General features: G+C 32.5%; 2 protein-coding genes across 10 annotated transcripts; both read right to left on the reverse strand.

Annotated features, from left to right (window-relative positions):
- Window positions 1-376: 376 nt before the first annotated feature.
- On the reverse strand, window positions 377-20,395 carry LOC146526844 (jumonji, AT rich interactive domain protein 2-like). 9 transcript variants are annotated; one of them, XM_085205740.1, is made up of 24 exons: window positions 20,222-20,395; window positions 18,951-19,111; window positions 18,456-18,872; window positions 18,317-18,370; window positions 18,169-18,228; window positions 17,791-17,835; window positions 13,134-13,211; window positions 12,578-12,631; window positions 11,559-11,624; window positions 11,007-11,063; window positions 10,729-10,809; window positions 10,579-10,638; window positions 10,047-10,106; window positions 9,768-9,818; window positions 8,366-8,778; window positions 7,945-8,181; window positions 7,062-7,254; window positions 6,614-6,855; window positions 5,915-6,112; window positions 5,154-5,320; window positions 4,500-4,791; window positions 4,242-4,415; window positions 3,836-3,934; window positions 377-3,360 (listed from the first exon to the last, which is right to left on the reverse strand). In XM_085205740.1, exons 1-24 carry the CDS (start codon window positions 20,224-20,226, stop codon window positions 3,166-3,168), a joined length of 3,459 nt encoding a protein of 1,152 aa, XP_085061866.1. In that variant the 5' UTR covers window positions 20,227-20,395; the 3' UTR covers window positions 377-3,165. The 9 variants fall into 9 exon arrangements, with proteins under 9 accessions (XP_085061866.1, XP_085061867.1, XP_085061868.1 ...); XM_085205741.1 differs by lacking the exon at window positions 10,047-10,106; XM_085205742.1 differs by lacking the exon at window positions 10,729-10,809 and having other exon boundaries at window positions 20,222-20,394.
- On the reverse strand, window positions 13,456-16,833 carry LOC146526845 (uncharacterized). The gene is made up of 3 exons (XM_085206006.1): window positions 16,392-16,833; window positions 15,704-16,287; window positions 13,456-13,619 (listed from the first exon to the last, which is right to left on the reverse strand). Exons 1-3 carry the CDS (start codon window positions 16,613-16,615, stop codon window positions 13,456-13,458), a joined length of 972 nt encoding a protein of 323 aa, XP_085062132.1. The 5' UTR covers window positions 16,616-16,833.
- Window positions 20,396-20,699: the final 304 nt, after the last annotated feature.

A 20,699-nucleotide genomic window follows, 5' to 3' on the forward strand; every position in this document is an offset into this window, starting at 1 on the left:
GGTATTTAAGAAAACATATTATAGTTGAAATGTATCAATGTTATAGAATTCAAAACGATTTCAATTTTTTTTTGTTCTGTTTGTCAGTGCGTATGTGGACGTTAAGTTTGAATGCACATGTTTTCACCGTTGTATTTTTCCTTTATTTTATTAAAATCGAATCGTAAACAATTGAGTAATTCAAGCGGACGAAGCTGCCAACGGATCACTATAATAGTTGTTGACATAAGAGGCGGGATATAGAAATACTTAATAAAAAGGTTATTTATTATAGGGATTAGATTGAAGTGTGAAAATGTAATGTAAAATATAAGACTGCTGAAAATATATCAGTAGGTACATATGTATGTAGATATTGGATTTATAAATGAAACAATTTTTATTACGCATACTTTTATTGAGAAAAAAGCTATACCTAATCTAAGTAAATCGTAGAGCAACGCAGAGAAGAGTACAGAGTAGCCATAGCCCATAGAGCCATGTGGTCATACGCGTATAAAGTTACTTAGCTGTGTGTGTGCTCCGCGTTGCTCATCGAAGTCGATCTAATCTAATTCCTTAACAGCCCGGTCATTATAACTATACATTTGAAAATAAAAAATCGATTGAATTTTGTGTAGGGTCATAAGAGTTTAACTTCAACTTGGCGACTTAATATATATAAACTTAAATTTCAAATTAACTTTGTCAGTTTCGACCCACCTGAAACTGAATGCAATTGATCTTAATATTTTCTATATCTAACTTCTTATCGGATAGCGAGTTAGAAAGTCGTCTTTTCCGACGTAACGACCGGATTATTATGAGTTGACTAGGCCTTGGTATAAAATAACTTACATGTTACAAAAACATAAGTATTACATTTATTTTAAAGACTTATTTATTTTATAACTACGCTTAAAAATATTGTAAATTTACAATCGTTTCAAAAATCAGAAAGCTTAAATTTTAAAGCAAAAATTATTGTACGCGAGTAATAATTATTGTAAATACTTCCAAAAATTTTCAAAATTGACAAATGTTTCAAAAATCTTAGGTCCATTTGAGGAATGTGTTGACGATATTTTATCTAGAGTGAGCGAGATAGATCTTGACGCTGACGTAATAGTGTTGTGAACTGTAATTTACAGAAGGGCTAGTAATGATTACATTACAGAAATAAAAAAATGAAGAAACAGTAATATTTGTAGTCTTTAGGGCTTGAAAGGTCATCACAGGATGTCAATATGATGTTTTTCCGAATGTTTTTTGAAATTAGTAGGTATAATATGAAAAATATAAGATTTTTTTTTCACATTTTTCTTATAACTGTTACGACTTGGTCTATTACCCCTTATAGGCTTATTGTTGATTTCTCGGACACCCTGTATAATGCTCCAAGGCAATGTAGGCAATTTCATCTTTCTTCATATTAAATATTTTTTCGCGATATTTTATATTCTTTTATACTTGACAGCAATGATTTGAAGAAAAAAATAAGTGAAAGTAAGAAGATGAGTCAAATCCTTTAGTCCTTAGACCTTAAACGTATCTTAAGCGTATTTTTTCACGCATACCTAAAGATATGCTATCACAACTTTTATTTTAATACTTTGAAAGTTTTTAAATATGTATATGATATGCTGACCTAATAGAATATTATATCCTTTAAATTTAAATTGTGGAGAAGTTACATACCATTTTAAATGTATAACTTTGCATAAATAAAGTTTTATGATATATATACTTATATATATTAAAAAAAATATTTGTCTGCGTTTTATAATAGATTTTGAGCATTTTAAATATATTTCCTATAAAATACCCTGTCAAATACACCACTATCATAGAGTGGAATGTGTAATATTTTATTAGGGTTATATTAATTACCTTTAATTAAAATTATAGGGTTATATAATGTTAATTAAAGTTGCCCGCAACTTTGTTTGGACTCTGTGACCATTCCTAGAATATTTTCATTTAACCACCATTTTCAATGAACATTAGGTCCAAAATTATGCCTCTGTTGCCTCTTAGGTTGTACTAGAAATATTTATGATAAAGACAATGCCAGGCCTTATTAAAAATATAAAAAAGGATTTGAAATTTAAATCCGTCTATACTCTATTCATTATGGCATGAGACAAAATATAAACAAAGGAATCCTATTTCTCAAACTTTTATGCAATATTTTAATTTATTTAGCGAAGGGAAAACATTTCGTTTATTATTTTTAAATGTAAAATTTGCAGTATTATTGCTTAATCTCAAATATTGTAATGTTATATATAAAAGATCATTGTATATAACAAAAATAGCAAAAAATACAAAAATTAAAATACACTAGTTTTAGTGAAACATACTAACTATGAGGATAACAAAACTTAATGTTTATTAATAATTTTTTGCATCTTTTGCTGTTTATATTACATGGTAAATGCACCTTTTCCAAGATTCTGCTGTTATATTTTTTATTACTAAACACAATAAAAGTAACAACGGAACCACGAAAATTCAATGAAAAATAACTGAAAATGGCAGATATATACTGATGGATGAAATATTTTAATATAAGATATTTGCTTGTTTTAATTACAGTAGTCATAATTATAGTATGTAATTTATTTATATACTATTAATATATGTCTCAAATTTGAGAAGATGTTGGCTTTCGGGTGTTTTTACATGTCAAATACATAAAAAAATATTATTGAAAATGAGTAAAATAATAAATTTAAATATGAAAACAATCTTTACTTTCTATTATTGCATTCATTTCTTTTAACTTAAATACATACTTCTTTTTATTTACTATACAATGTGTAATTTTACAAAATTTTAAAAAATAATTATATAAATTATTTTATCGATATTCACAAATTTGAATCCTAATTTTATTAATTAATGCTTATTGCTTAATCCTAATTAATCACAGAATAATAAAAGTAGCTTTAGAAAATTTAGTCTGGTGCTGAAAAATAACGAATCGCCATCTTTTGGACTACACAAATGGACGATAACTTGGACGACACTTGACAACAACTCTATCAACAGTGACATGTAAAAAACCTTTTTTGATATGTTTATTTTTTATCTCATGCCTTCGTGAATAGAGTATAGTGATTTCGTAGACGTGACGTTACGTGAAAAAAAATACAATCTTTTTAAAAAAAACAATTATAAAGTTTAGACAACACGCGTCACGTCCACGAGTCTTTTGGAGATCCTCTCAACAATCTGTTTTAGTTCTGTTTCTGTCATGTAAATGACCAGTTCGTAGTGACACTGGCTCCGTCGCCTTATGTTCGGTATGCGTTCGTCCAGCACCTGCAGGGCGTGGCCGACACAGAGAGCGCCATCTCTGTGGAAAACTCCGTTTACCTGTAATATATGACAAAAGATTAGGTATACGAGTACGTCGAGTTTTACTATAAGCAGGACGATTGAGCGTTCGATTCCCCTTGGAGAAATTAATGATTTTTATTTCTTTGTTCTAGTAAGGAGGACAAAAGCTCGGTGCCGAGTTCCGCCTCGAATCGTCGATTCAATGCTGTCGTGCCGTGAATTTACACAGGCATGCCACTGTATACGCGACATCTGTGAGTTCGATTTCCACTGGGAGGAACGAAATTTTCATTCCTAATTCTGGTAACGAATGAAAAACGTTCAGTCCCACTTCGCGCACAATACTTCGGGCATTCGTAATGGGAACGGAATATATGAAAACTAGGTTTCCCAGTATCCTTCTTACTTCTCTTGCTATGCGTGAGGTACACTGGAAGCTCTAAAAAAAACGAAAATTGGACCGTGTGTAAAGAACGAAGTGTATTCCATATCATATACCATGAACACTTACCCTGGACAAATATAAATTAGCGCGACATATTTCGCACTCGTCTTCCTCCGAAATGTTCCACACAATGCCTGTTGGGTTGTGCCTTTTTTCGAAACGAGGCTGTAAGCACATTATATACAATTAACCAAACAATTTATTTTATACGTATATATTTATTATATAACAAGTAATACAAAAATATCATATACGACTATGGTTTACTAGATTTTTTGAAGTAATTAATTTCACCTGATTATATATAATAGCGAAAGCTTAACTGCGAGCCATGGGTGAAGATGATGACGTTGAATATGATGATAACGATGGTCGGCTACTATTAGTGTTATTATAACATAATAAAGGCCTTCTATCACGTAACTTACAGTATTGTGTATACATATACATGTAGTTATAATAGCGTATTCACCTTGAGGCCATGCTTGACGAGGGCTGCCCGGTGAGCCAGCTCGGTGCCCACTATGTTGGACATGCTGGCGTGCACTAGTTGCAGCACGTCGAAAGTCGCGCGCGGGTCCGTCGCGGCTGAGATCAACAGATGCTCGAGAGAAAACATGGACGGCTCGCAGCTGTCCCGTAGCTCCTAGTTCATACATATAGAGCAGTATTATTTAACCATTTATTTTATGTACGAGAAGTCAAAGTATGTTTTTATATTCACACTTACTTGAAAAACTTGACCGATGTTATTTATCCAGTGGTTATAAGCAAAATAGACACTCTCAGAGACAGTAAAGCCAGTGGCTATGGAACAGGAGTACGCTTTGGGAAATACAATGACAAATTCCCCCGGTTTTTGCAACACCTTTGACATGGACACGGAATGTTCTAGTAAAAAGTTCGGTGGTATCATTGTGATATCAGATGGAAGCCAAATCGATTTATTTTGGCACGACGTAGGACATAATATTTCCACCGCCTTACGGAATCTCTCGCTTTCTTCGTCTGGTATTCCATACCTGGAAAAATAAAAATAAAATTTTAAATAGTCTAAACTTATTATCATATCAATAATATATGTTGTTTTCGCAGCAAAAGCGCATATATTTGCACATTCGCAGATTACCAAATTTATTAGAAATATAAACATTAACTTCTATGGCGTTTCGAGTGAGCTAGCAGTGAACACTAATCACTTCCTCAATGCCACGTCACGTTGTATAAAACACACAAAGAAAGAAAAGAAGAGAAAGTTAAAAATATATACATACATAAATTACATAATGATAGGTTGCAAATTAGAACTTTAACCTATAACAAGATGACGTACATCATGACGTACAACTTAATATTTTATAGGTGTAAAAGTATTATAAATCACCATATTTTTGGAGGCCCCTCGTGCATGTACTCCATCCATGGTAAGCCGTGGGGGTCGCGGTGCCAACAGCTGGTGGAGTAGAGCATCCCCAGGTGTAACGTGGGGATGGTCAGGCCGACCACAGAGCCGAGTAAACGGAGGATATTTCCATTGTTTTGGTTTAACATCTGATTGGTTATAAAAATATTGTGTAACATTAGTTGAAGTAGCACATTAAAAGAATAACATGTATAGCTAAATATATAGAAAAAGTTGAAATATATGAACCATGTATCTGTCATGTTTAGCATAAAAAGATAGCCAAGTTTCAGGAGGTTTCAAAAATATATTTACTCAGAAATTAACCATCAGAAGCAAAAGAATTAGATGACGAACAACTAGTGAATTATTTTTTTATAATATTGCTACAATTTGCTTTTTCAACACATGATCAATTTTCATACAATTTTTTCTTGTTTTTTAAAATGGGAGTACTTTGCAATATTTATAAACAGTAACCAGACTAACACACTACCAGAAAAATGTTTATCAAAGTATTTTTTTATTGTTTCCATATAATAATAAAGAAAATTTTCAATGTTTCATAATTTAATTACTGTAAATATAATTAATTGTATAATTTATAATATATTTTCTAATATCCTGTAGACCACAAAAAAAATACAATAATGTCAGCCTAACGTACCTTGATAACCTATATTTTCATTTCAAGAGACACAGGTTCATATACTGAGACAAAAAAAAACAAAAAACCTCATCACCTTTAAATTCCAGGGATGTTGGCCGTATGGTTCATTCGGGTTGTTAGTGAAGCCGTATCCCTCGCTGCTTGTTTCTATAGAAGCGCTGTGAACGCACACGTGATGTTCCGCCATAAGAGCAGACGACCAGTATGAGTTCTCTAATTCATCTATTGCAACACGGGTGGGCAAGTATCTCTTTTGAACGTTATTTGCGATCTGTTTAAAAATACATTTATTATTAAATTGAGGCATGCCTATAAACGCTACGGAACGAGACGACGGCGACGAGATCTCCACCATTCGTCTCGAAAAGCGGACGGATTGGTTTTTTAAAAGATGTTTTGGTGGCAGCATAGAAATATTAGAATATATAATACTAGCGGACGCGCGCAGCTTCGCTTGCTTATTTAAGGGTGAATTCTAATAAACCATGAAATACGTGTTCAATGAAATATTTTTAAGAGTCTCAATTTAAAATTTTATAAAAATCGGTGTCGATTTAATTTTTTTTCCATACAAACTTTCAAACCCTATTTCACCCCTTTAGGGTTAAAATTTTTCAAAATCCCTTCTTAGTGGATGTCAAGATTACGAAAATAAACATCTGTCTAAATTTCACGTTTCTACCATCAGCGGTTACGGTTGTGCGTGCGTCTTACCTCAGTCAGTGAGGACAAGTCCTTTTATATATATATAGATAAAGTCAAATATAAATACCCTTTTGAAGGTAAGGAGATCCATAGGACGGCCCTTAATGATACATTCCTCTGCTTCCTTTAATTGTTTCACCAAGTGTGGGAATCTCTTTTCATCTTCCAGGTCACCGTCGTCATCAGATGAATCAGATTCTCCCAACATGTGTTTTTGAGTGTGTAGTGGGTTCGATGCCCTATCGAGCATCCTTCTATGCCTTTTTTGCCACAGCTCCTCGACCTTTTTTATCATCTCTTTTCTCTCTCCTAATTAATAATAATAATGTATCAATGTGTTATTGCATTTAATTTGTATTTAGTATTTGCAATTTTAAAACATTCTTTCTAAATTAGAATTCGCATTTATAATACCATATAAAAATAAATTCGCTAAGTACAATAATAATAACATAAGAAATATAATAAATATCGTTAGACAACATAATAGTTAAATATTTAAACTACTAACTTACTTTTGCTAAGAGAGTTGTACGGCACCACATACTTCATATACAACTGGTCCAGTCTCCTATCTGGATGCGACAATTTACCACAGTTAAGCTCCTCAGCCACTTTGGCCCAAGCTTTCTTGTTCATATTTTTTAAGCCGCCGTTATTATTTACGGATTCGTATAGTTTTGGCAAGTTAACTTCCATGCCTCCCAGCTAAAAATAAAATAAAAGTTTTTTTAAAGGTAATGCATATGCACAACTTAAAAAGTCTACAAAGTATTATGAACATTCTTAATCTTGAGGCCAAACCTATGTTAGCAGATTAGACATTAGCAATGAAAATAAAACAAGTAACCCATTTTATAATTCGAAAATGTAATATTGTTGATATTTAGTTTTTATTTATTCTTTGAGGCTGTAACGGTTCCAATTGTTTAAACAAGATATAATAATAAGATATTTAATAAAACACGATATACATACACAACAAAATTAATATATTTAAAAAAATAAGGGTTCGCATACTATTTACAATAGGTTTTTAGTACACAGCAAATAAAGAGAAATATAAATGAACAATGGACTTCACCATACAAGTAAGTTACATGATACAAGGCCAGTCGTGGCGCAAGGGCACAAAGTGTGACTGGTTGTGGGTTCGATCCAAACTCGAGGAATTGAAATATTTATTTAAAATGAATATTTCCATTTCTTCGTATTGATGTCAAGGTAAAGGCGGCGTTGAGTTCTGCCACTCAACATCTCTAGAATTCGGCGGAAAGTGGGGAACGGAGTGTCTTAACACTAGATTCTCTCTGCCTAACCTAGCACCTAGCAGAACAATATTAAAAGTGGGGGAGGGTCCACAGACTGTCATGATTACAATGATAGGTCAATACTCACCAAGGGCGGTTGTGTACAAGCTATCTTCAGTGTAGCAAGATGGGACCTCATGGTACACATCTCCCGCGTCAAAGAGCTCCATCGCCGGAACACTCTTGTTATATATTGATTGAATACTGTGAACCGCATCGCATCGTTTAAGTTGCACTGCGGTTTGAACCCAGGCGGTGCGACTACCTTACACAGTCCATATTTAGCCGGACATGGCATTATTTTCTCAAAGTAAGTTACGGGATCCTGATGAGAAAAAGTTTATAAAATTTTTTTATTTAAAAGCATGTTACTAGACTTAAAAGAATTAAGGAAATATAACGTTATGAGACTTGTTGTATATTATTATCCATAAAATGTCATGAATTACTTAAAAAAAATAACATTATTTTCGTAAATAATATGTTTACAATATTACAAAAAATATGACCTTAAATTCGTCCTCGGTGGGACGGAAGGTGGGCGCATCAGCCAGTTTGGCGCGCTCGAATCTCACCCTCTGGCGTCTCGATGGCAACACTTGCATTCTATCCCTTCGTGTGGGTACAGTGATTTCGGTGGCGTCGGACTCGATGACTTGCTCGAGTTCGGTATTATCGAGCGTCGTATTATAAGACATGGGGCTGCTAGAACGCTCCGAGTTCACCCGCAGGCCAAGAGTATTGAAACGGCGACCGCCGGACTGCTGATGTCTGCGAGGACGCTCCTCCTCCGCGCTAGGATGTGGAGAATTTTGCGAGGTCCTAGCTTTCGGCACTTTCGGAACTTTAAATATTCCATTTTCCAGCCACACTCGTATCATCTTGTTTCTAGACTCAGGGTCTTCTGCTCTGGACATCCCACCTGTTCAATAATAATTTGATTGTAAGCTATTAACATAGATTTTTTTATTTCAGATTGTAAAAACATTGGAAATAAAGCATGAGTGTTATATTGAAAGGTAATCTAAGCAAACTAATACGGAACATACAAGTAGTCGACTGCAAGATTTTAAAAAAGCTCAAAATCAAACTTCGAGAGTGCTGTAAAATAGGCAGTTTTGTTCAAAATTTAATGTAAATTTAATTCTGATTGCAAAAAAACATATACTGGGTAATTCTTATAGATGATTAGTGATGATGTATGAAGGTATATTGAGACCCAAGACTCATTTAATTATGATTTGGTGAAAGATTCTTCAACAATTAATAATGATTATTTTAATAGAACTAACGTTGACGCTGTTTGGTCCGAGTCTCAAAGCGCAATGGCTGCTGCTTGTCAAGTCTGACAAGCGTTACTTAGTCGGCCGGAACAATTAGTGTTCACGACGATTATAGAGATATTACAAAGAACAACTACAACAGATTCAAGATCGGAGGATCTACTGAAACGGAGTAACAAAAGAATTGAAGAAATACTTGAAACAACTTTTAATGCGAGTGTAATTCGCTCCAAATACAATCAAACTTTTTTATTAACTGTATATGTCGACTGTCAGTATAAGTTGTTTAGAAGAAATATTTTTTCTTCAATCAATTCACACTCAACAAGATAAATTAAGATGGAGAAGAACTGACAGAGGCAATGGCCAGATTATTTAGTAAGGATATCAAGATAAGGCATAGACGAGACATAAAATATATATTAAGATAATTCAATCTTAGTTCGACTGCCATAGAATTGGAAATTCCAAAATAAAATCTTATGACACCTTTTATTCCGTAAGCTATGAAAGAAAGCAATTAAAAAAATAATGACAATCAAAATAGCTATTTCACTACGATGCATAAAAAACACAATAACAAAAAAAAATGAAAGAAACATTTATAATATAAAAAAAAATGTATTACTAGCTAAAGACTCCTCAGTGTTGGTCGGAGATGCGGCCCGATGTGAGAAGTCTGGAATAAATTTCAAATCATCCATAGGTGTTTACGTTTGGCGCCAGTGGGAGCATTTACGAAATTTACTTGCTACTTGATTTTTCATTGAATAATAATTTTGCAAAGTAGAAGTTTTTTTTATTATACTATTTGTAGAAAATACATTGGTTTTCGATCACATAATTAGAATTAAACAAACTATAAATAATATATAAATGCTTGTGGACATAAGCAAAAATATATTACCATCATGCGATGAATTGGAATTGACGGGAGATTGAGCCCTACGGCCACCTTGATTAAAGTCTGAAACAAGTTTTCAATATAAAGAACAACTGAATAGAAATTAATAAAATCACAATATAATTTTATTAGCCGATGACTAGTATCTAAACAATAAATATTTATAAATAACATATAAGAGAAGGGTGACCAAACAACAATATGCATAAAACAATAATACAAAATAAGTACGAATATAACGTAATTATATGAGAACAATGAACCGATTGTTGTAGTAATATGTTGTGCTTGTAAGTCACTAGGGCCAGGTTGTGCCCAGTCTGAAAATAAGATGAAAATGAAAAATCTACTAAAAATAACTTTTTGACTCTAAAAGCGAATGAGACTTTTAGGATACAAACCGACCTAAGTAAATAATGGGACGAAGAATTTTGTTTTCTTTTCTATGCCACTAACTTTTCAGTTATTTTTTATCTTCACACTGCAGGCTGGGGGAACCTGGGAACCTAGTGTTTACCTTTTAGTTATATATTACCTATTTCACTTTGTGCGTGGGAGCGCGATTGTAGACCGCTGGGTCCTGGTTGGGCAGTATCTAAGAAGAAATTAAAAAAATAAATAGATACTCGCGCTTACTAAGGGCAAAATATTGGTAGTGTTATTTTCAACTGATTATTTATATTACCAGGGGGTGATGCGCATTTAGACTTGTCTTTGATCTTGTATTTACGACCATGATTTCTGCTAGGGCCCGGTTGAACCCCACCTGGGCACAAAAAAAGCATAGCAAAAAACTATTCTTTTTTACTTTACTACTTAACTTTACTCTTAACCTTACAAAAAATATATTTAATTTGTAAGGCATACAATAATTTACAGTTATTAAAATAAAACATATTTAAAAAGTAAAATATAATACTAATTTAAATTATTTCATTTTAGAATTTTATGAAAATAATGTACCATTAGTGGACCCCTGGGTGCTGACACGCATGCCGCTTGGCCCGGGTAGAGCTCCAACTAACAAAAAGGTTAAATCTTCAATAAATATATAATAAGTTATTTTTATTTATTTAAAATCTGATAACTCTACCAGCATTTGGGCCGTACCTTTTTTTTCCATATCATTACTATTATTATTTTATTTCTTAACATTTTTAAATATTTCTTGCGCGGATGAATGATAAATAAACGAGCCCTTTTCTTTTTTTACACGTCCTAATCACATTACTTATTAGAGATATTTTACAAATACATACGTGTTAATATATATAAACTTTAAGTGAGATTAGAATATTTTCATTTCTTCGCTCTGGTACCAAGGAAAAGCGCGGCGTTGAGTTCCGCCACTCAACATTGCCTAGAAATCGCATCGCATTGCCTAGAAAACTCAGTGGAAGGTGTGGGGAACACAGTGTCTTAACACTAGCTTTTCTCTGGCTATCCTGCTGTGGGCGAGATACAGAGTGAAGCTGAAAAAAAAATATAATAGGTATTTAATTATAACCAACCAACCATCATCAGGTGTGCACTCTATTTGTCTGCCTGACTGAACACCGCTGGGTGCAGGCTGTGCCGACTCTGAAAATTTATGTGAATAACTTAATACAATACATGTCCTTTTGTATTCTTATATACTAGAGGACTCGCGCAGCTTCGCCTGCTTATTTGCACCCCTAGGAGGTGACTTCTAAAAACACGTGTTCAATGAAATATTTAGAAGAGCGAATCTTACCCCAGTCAGTGGGAACATGTCCTTTTATATATATATAGATTAGTAATCAAGAATTGATCTCTTTTCAGCGTACTTAATATTTATATATTATAGGTATGTTTGGCGGCTGCCTGTCATCTAAACTTTTAGGTTAGCCATATCTTATAGCTTTAAACGAGCAATTCTTGTATATATGTATGTATTTGGGAACAATAATTTTAATCTAATAATAGGTAATTTTCAGTAAAACTTGAAAACCTGCTACAATATCATTACAATACGAAGGTAAAGTCCAATTGAACTTTATTTAGGTCCTGTCTTTTGTGAGATAAACTACTATTGGAAACCCTTGATATTGGAAATATGATGTCCAAAAAACTTTAATCAATTGTTTAATGTAAAGGAAAAAATTGTATTTAACGTTTAGAATAATTAAGTCCACTGTGATAAAGCTTAAAATAGTAAAATATCATCAAGATCACAAATATAACTTTTTCGAGCTATTAAAATCACACAGAAAATATTACCATCAACTGGTATCTCTGTAATTGAAGATATGTCATTGGGTTCAGATTTCGCCCATCCTTGAGAGTAAATATAAAAACCTTAAGTATAGTATACTTTCGGAGACAAAAATAGGTTAGTAATATCGAAAAGCCCCGAAAAAGTTAGTGTACTTTTATTTTACTTCAAACATAATGACAAATAAATTATTATTATTTTAATTAGGCAAATATACAGTGCTTACTGCAAATTATTCATTCAGGAAATGTTATCATCGGTAAATGTCTGAAAGCGTGATTCGTATTCGTAAAATTACCTCGTCTCGATGTCGACCGTGATCGTAGACCGCTGGGTCCAGGTTGTGTCTCGTCTGAAATAAATATGAAAAAAAGAACTTAAATTTATAAGGTCTTGTTAGAAATTTTGAATTCTACTACAAAGTTTTGACCAATTAATCAGAACAATAATTTAAATTAGTAAAAATTTCCCCACTTTTGGAATATAAGCAAATCAGGTAGCTACAACCCATCTTCAACCATTAAAAATTATTAAATAGTTTAAAAAACAAATTGTGAAGTGCTTAAGTATTGGTTACCTAGCTTCGCCACTGAATGGCTCCTACTAATTAAATAGACTCGAGTGCATTTAATGTTTGGAATCGGCATATATGATTTTTTTTATAAAATTTAAAAATGAAAAATCTAAATTGCCAATTTGGTTAAAAAAATACAGATGTGATTGATCTGAAGCTAACTATTCCACATGTAATAATAAATAGACGGTATTCGGCCACATTTTTGTTTAATAAGCATTTATGCCAGATTACAAAAACGAATACTTAGTTGATTGTTAAAATACTTTGTAAAACGTACCATTCGATGGGTCTGGTGTCTGTTTGAATGGTGCAGAGCTGGTAGCGGTAGGTGCCCTCCAGTTGGGAATAGATTCAGCTGATAAAAATATTATATTAACCAATTGTGTTTAAGCCCAAAAATAATTGAAGGGTCATTAAAGTGCCACGTAACGCAATTTTTAAATATTTTAGTGTCTCCTTTCTCCCCATATAAACGTAACATCCAAATGAGGATTTTGATCTAACACATAATTATGTTTGTATAAACACATAAAAGTTATAATAGTATTGAGGGATTCCTTGTAGCATATTAACGAAGAGGATTGCCAACTTGGTACATTTTAATTCCCTAGTTTTTCATAAATTAAGTGGTACTCCGCTCGTATTTTCAACAAATATAAGTAGTTGGGATTTGTTGGTTCTGGCGCACGCGCCAGAACCAACAAATGCGCTAGAACACGGGAGTGTGCCAGACCCCGCGCGTCGACTTGTTGATGCGTCGATACTAAAAAAAAAAAAAAAAAAAAAGGTTTAGCCCCCCCATTTGAATCGATTGCGCCGGGTCCCAGAGCTGTAGCTCTAACCGTTCCAAAGATAGCATTTCGATTAATTAAATGCCACTAGACGCGTCTCTTATCAGTCACCCTCATCAAGCTCGGGCCCAGCCTTATCGCTCGCTTCCCCGAATTGCTAACAACGAACCTACGTCACAGTGCAGTGTTGCTGTCTCTTTCTTGCATTACTTATCATCTAACGACACCACAGTGACTGTCTTTGTCGCTATGTTGCCTAACAATTTGTTTATTAAAAACTTCTCATTTAATATGCAATTTCTATCATTTTAATTTAATAAAAATGTCTAACCTAACCTAACCTACCGAAATCCTGCAATTTCTCTCATTTTAATCAAAGCGCCAGAAACCGCGATACAGGACTGTGTGCTAGAACCCGCGATATTAATGCAATTTCTATCATTTTAATCTAATAAAATGTCTAACCTAACCTACCGAGTACGAATAATTTTATCTATTTTGTGTTTTGTAGTGGGATCATATGTTACTTTTTGTAACTCTTTTTCATAGAATGTTCCTATTATAGGTTCATCTTTTAAATCATGTAAATTTTATCTATTTTGTGTTTTGTAGTGGGATCATATGTTACTTTTTGTAACTCTTTTTCATAGAATGTTCCTATTATAGGTTCATCTTTTAAATCTTTTAAAGTATACACTAACCACGGCGATCTCTCTATGACTGATGTAATTATAAATATTTCATCACTCCAATTTGTTTCATATCCTTTTTGAAATATGTGTTTATATTTTGTTATTCTAACATGATCACCAATTTGAAATTTACAAATGGTTTTATGCTGACTATTTGTGTTACCATACAAATTACGCCAAACTGTCATTATATTATTATGATTAACATCACAAGGACGCATCTTAATACTTCGATGAATGCTATGGTTATATGAATAAAGCAAATCTTGTAAAATGTCAACATATCGATAAGTATTTTTATGTGTAAAATATCGCCACATTTTCATTTTCAATGTTCTCTGAAATCTCTCAACAATACTGGCTTTGATATCAGGATTGTTCGTCGTATAGTAATTAATATTTCGCGTTTTTAAAAATTGCTGTACATCTTTTGACATAAATTCAGTACCTTTATCAGATTGTAAGTGTTTGGGAATAGTGTTAGCTTCTAAAAATATACTTGAAAAACATTTTTTTATAGATTCAGAGTTCTTTTTTTGCAAAGGTCTAGCAAATGCGTATTTACTAAAAACATCGATAACACATAAAATATATTTATTTCCATCATTATATTCACTGTAATTTCTCATATCACTTAAATCAGCTTGCCAAAGATCGCTAATATTAGATAAAACATATTTATTTCTCGAAAATCGTCGTTGAACAGGCTTATGTAAGGTATAAGTTTCTTGAGACTCCAACCATTTTTTTGTATCTTCTTTAGTCATTTTACTTTTCATTGCTTCGGATAATTTATTTAAACTACTATAACCAGCAGGATTAGAAACATCATAATAAATATTTTTGATTTCTAATAAGGGGTCCATCTTTCCCAAGCAATTTTTCGTTTTACTTTTTCTTCGTTCGATTTTGGATATGTTTGAGGAGTTAATTGATTTGTGGTGCTTGAAGATTCCGTCTCAGCTTGTGACGTTTTCCCAAAATCAGGTGTCTTTGACATAACATTTATGAAAGTTGCTCGTTTTGGATTTCCTATATAACTCAATGGTACTTTTAAATCCTTCAAAACTTTCGAAAATTCTACCCAACCTTGTGGCGAACTGTTTTTGAGTGGTCTTACAACATCATTGATTAAGTCAACAATATTACTTTTATAAACTTTCTTGTTGTCTATAAAAATTGTACCATTATCGTTCCAATTAATCTTATTTTTATTTTTTAATAAAATACGTCGCTATTTTTTACATTTATTACTGCCTTTTTGTTTCGTATGTCGTGAGGCAAATCAATGTATGAAGATCCGCGAAGTGGATTAAATTTATTCACATTCATATCCAAACTAAATATTTTCTGAATAGACCAACCGCTGTCTTTCTTTTCAAATTCAGTTATTTTGTTTGCAAATATTTCATTTAAAGAATCGAGAAATTCATTTAGATTTACAGATTCGTTAATGATGACATTCGGAGTTTGAAAATCAAAAATATTTGTCAATTCTCTACATTGTTGAATAAAATTAGCTTGGAGTATAAAATTAACTTTGAAGGTTTTCAAAGCTACTATACTCTCACTAACTAAAGTAAAAAGAGTATCTTTGATGGAATTTAAAAACAAATTAAAATCCAAAAGCTCATCACTAACGGAGAGTGGAGTTATTCTGTAAGTATAAACACGTTTCCCAAATGCTTTTTCGATTAATGTTACATTAGGAAAACTATGATGAATGCGTAATGCATTATTTTTATGAATATTACTTCGGTAATGATTTGCTAAATATCTCCTTTTAACAAGTATTTTGCATACCTCACAGTTGATCATGTCAGTGTTTAATGGTTGAACTGATGGTTCTGAATCCCTCGAAGTTGAAGGTTCGCTTGGACGTCTCATTTTCACAACTTTTTTATTGTTATCTTGAGCTACGCGTTTCAAGCCTCTGCCAACTTGTAAGCTGGTTAACAAAGAAAAAATAAGTTTTAAATTCAACATCTCAGAAATTTAAACAGGAAAAAAAAAGAAATAAATAAAAAAACATTAATAATCATTATTACTTACTGCTTCTCCACACTTTCACTTATGTTGAACAAAGCTTCATCAAATTGTGAATCAAAAGTCTTTGACTCAATACTGGTGAATTTATCGTTGAAAGCTTCCATAGCACATTCTGCTGATTCCACAATCTCGCAAATTTCTTCCAATTCCTTGTCAGTCCAGCAATTACTTTCAATCTCCTGTTCTTTAGTAAATAACACACTAGTAACATGATCATAGTTCGACATGTGCTTAGCACTTACTAGACAACACTCGCACAATAGTTCTTAACAAGAAGACACTGAACAACTTAGTGATGAATCCAAAAAAGATACACAGTCGTTTTATACTAACTTGCACAATGTAGCGGAACAAATCTATTAAAATACCGGAAGTGATAACGATAATATTCAAACTGTATGCTTATCACTTATGACTAATAAAGAAACTGGCTTTGTTAGTAATAGCAAATCTGTTACAAGTTTGAGCATGTCTAAAATTCAACAATAACAACTAAAAAATAAATCGAAAATATATATATTAAATGAGAAGTTTTTAATAAACAAAAGATTTTTATTCTTAGGTTAGGTTAGGTTGAACATTTCTTTACATTTTTATACTCTCATTTCGATTTCTTATTGTTAGATTTCATAAAAATATATATATTAAATGAGAAGTTTTAATAAACAAAATATTGTTATCGGCGCACCATTATTTGAAACATTATATAGTAAAAAATACAATGGAAGTATTTAGACTAAATAAATTCACAAAGATTGTAATAAGAAAATCATTTGTAGAAAGCGATTTAATATCGCGGGTTCTAGCACACAGTCCTGTATCGCGGTTTCTGGCGAAAGCGCCAGAAACGAACAGAAGCGTTTGATTAAAATGAGAGAAATTGCAGGATTTCGGTAGGTTAGGTTAGGTTAGACATTTTTATTAAATTAAAATGATAGAAATTGCATATTAAATGAGAAGTTTTTAATAAACAAATTGTTAGGCAACATAGCGACAAAGAGACGGGCACTGTGGTGTCGTTAGATGATAAGTAATGCAAGAAAGAGACAGCAACACTGCACTGTGACGTAGGTTCGTTGTTAGCAATTCGGGGAAGCGAGCGATAAGGCTGGGCCCGAGCTTGATGAGGGTGACTGATAAGAGACGCGTCTAGTGGCATTTAATTAATCGAAATGCTATCTTTGGAACGGTTAGAGCTACGGCTCTGGGACCCGGCGCAATCGATTCAAATGGGGGGCTAAACCTTTTTTTTTTTTTTTTTTTTAAGTTTCGACGCTTCGACAAGTTTAAAGTTTAGTTTAAAAAAATTAACTAATATACAGCCATTTGTCAAGAGAGGTATTCATTTTATGTCAACTAGTAGTTTTTAACATTTTGTAAACATATATAACAAGATACTTACCATCCTCTATGCAAGTATCGGATTTTGAATCAAGTAATGTGTCGTCTGAAAAACAAAGAAAGCAATTTTTTAGCTTCACTTCCAAGAGACTATTACGTCATCAATCCGAATTCCATATATGGCGGAACCCAACGACGCATTTTGTATACCAGAGCGGGGGCATGAAATTAATTGGAGTGGAGGTCAAAATCCACAATGATATAATATGTAGTGTATGTGATGTATACGACTACATAAACTCTTACACACGCGATCTTGGCGCTATGCGTACTTACACAAAACAAGATATGCTTTATGTTCATATGTGATGTAAGAACATAAATAATATATACACAATTACACAACAGCATGCATGTACAATAAAATATATAAACCTACCATCATTCATAGAAGGTTCAAATACATGATCGGTTCCAACAGACGTTGAAGGCTCTAGTCCTATGAATAAAATAAATCCAGTATTAGACAAATGAAATATGTAATTTTACAACCTTTACCTCTCTAAATTATTATCGGGAAAACTTACCACTGTTAAAATGTGGTACACGCTCGACAACATATGATGGTGTGGATTTGGGTCCTTAAAGAGAATACATATATATTATTAAAAACATCTAAATGAAGTATTAGTTAAATATTTATTTTAAAAAAAAACACTTAGGTACCTGAGTTGTTCTTTTTTGAACCCAATATAATCGCATTCTGCCTCGATCCATTTATATAGCCTGATCTTGTAAAATAAGTCAATGGTTGATCATCGTCGACGGAAAACTCGGTGTCAACTGTTGAAGTATATTTCCATCGCAAAGATGCTTTAAAAGCAGCTTTTCGGATAGGATTGCGACGTTGTTTTACTTTATGTCTGTTTCTTATACTTCGTTTAAGATTTTTCTTAGGTCCAGATCTTTTCAATAATGAATTTCTTCCAGTTATTTGTGTTTGGACAAGCGATTTTATAGGTACACTTGGAGTTGAGTTTACTTCAATAATCAAGCTGTTATCGGGTTCTGTAATTATATTTTCAACAGCATCAACATTTCTTAGCCTTTCCAAAAGCACTACTGGTTTGTGCTTGTGAATGTCTGTAAACAATACATTACAACAATAAATAAAAAATATTCATGTATGCAATCACAAAACCTCATATAAATACTACTAACTCTCCAAAGATATGACATCTAATAAAACCTTTGCAGTTGTCTGTCTGCGTATTATATTTGTTTGATCTTTTACAAGATCGGTAACTTTACGATTGGTAATCTGTGCGGAATGTGGGGGGACATACACTCCTTGAGCAAATTTTCTTTGCGCCATAATTTTTCTGTAAAAAGAAAACATTTATAAAGCATACAATAAACATTTTAAATATTTATAATATAATAATAATAACCCTTTATTACTGAAACTAAACACTACTCTAACTAACGTTACTCTAAATCTAAAGTGGTTCCTCTTTTCCAGCTTGTCCTTCGACAAAGGCCTCCTCTAAAGCTATCCATTTTATTTTATTCTTTGCAACACATGTCCATTCTGGTCCAGCTTTTTAAAATCGTCTTCCCAACGTGTAGTTAGTCTATCTTTACTCCTTCTGTTATCAAGCTGGTACCATTATGTTATAAGATGTGTCCACTTCTCTATCCTTTCCCTTAGCATGAGTCCTGTCCATCTCCACTTAAGGTATCTGCTGTATGTTTCCAAATTTTGTTTTGCTCTTTATACTCTGTAACTTCACTTTGTCCTTTCTTTTCATTTCAATAATGCTTCTTTCCATTCTATTTTGACTAAGCAAGACACATGTGTTAAGCACTCCTCTTTTTTTATTTAATAGGCATATCCTTCTCCTTTAACAGGTCACTCAATGACCAAAATTGTTTCCAACTACATGTTATTCTTCTATTTACTTCCTTTTGCATCATTCTTTTGTAGACTATAGTTGACCTAGATATATGTATTTATTAAAGTATTTTATTTCCGTCTGTCCATCATTTATTTTAATATCTATTTTAGCTGAGTTTATATGCACGTGTTACTATAAAATTTAGTTTGATAAATATTTTTATTCACTTCTTTTCTATTCTGTATAAATTTGTTTTCTTAGCAAATTCTTAATGTTCTTATAGTGTTTAGCCATAGAAATTCACCACATACATATAATATATATGATATGTATACCTAATATACGACATAAACAAAATAATAAGCAACAACGTTTATAACATTTCAAAAGTAACTATAGAAGGCAATAACATCATCCTTAACATGAACTATATATTACAAACATATATACTACAAGAGATACCATCATTTTGTTTATTTATAAAACAAATAAAAAAATATTTTATGTTCACAATAACACATTCAAATATCAACAAATAATGAACTGAAAAAATACTTAGTAGTCTCAACTATTTATAATTTTAAGAACACTCACCCCATTTTGTGTACGAGGGCACTCCTACCACAGTTGAACACAAAACGAACACTAATTTATGTTGAAAGTCTTTCCTTTAGTACGCCGGTTAGCCCTGGGCATAGGGAAAACTTAAAGATCAATAGCAGGCTATAATCTTACTACAACGAAACTGGAACTTTTGACGTATAATATTATTAAATTCAGAAGTATATGGCATATGGAAAGTTTAAACCACTATAGGTATTTTTTAATTTGTAGCATTATATTTCCCTAAGTTCGCGAAATGATGTACAGAGGTCGCTTTGGAAATGAATATTTCAATTAACGTCAATAGATGTTACCAGAAATTTAATATGAGCAATGATATTGAATGTATTTTCATTAACTTTAAATATTTATAATAATTAATAAAAAATATATATTTAGCACAAGTAATTGAATATATAGCTCGTAAAATAATCAATTCTTCACTGTCTGTGGTAATTTGCTCAGAGTG

The sequence above is a fragment of the Heliconius melpomene genome, chromosome 21 (genome assembly GCF_056956725.1).
Source record: "Heliconius melpomene rosina isolate 202511_hmr_F chromosome 21, ASM5695672v1, whole genome shotgun sequence".
NCBI lineage: Eukaryota > Metazoa > Arthropoda > Insecta > Lepidoptera > Nymphalidae > Heliconius > Heliconius melpomene.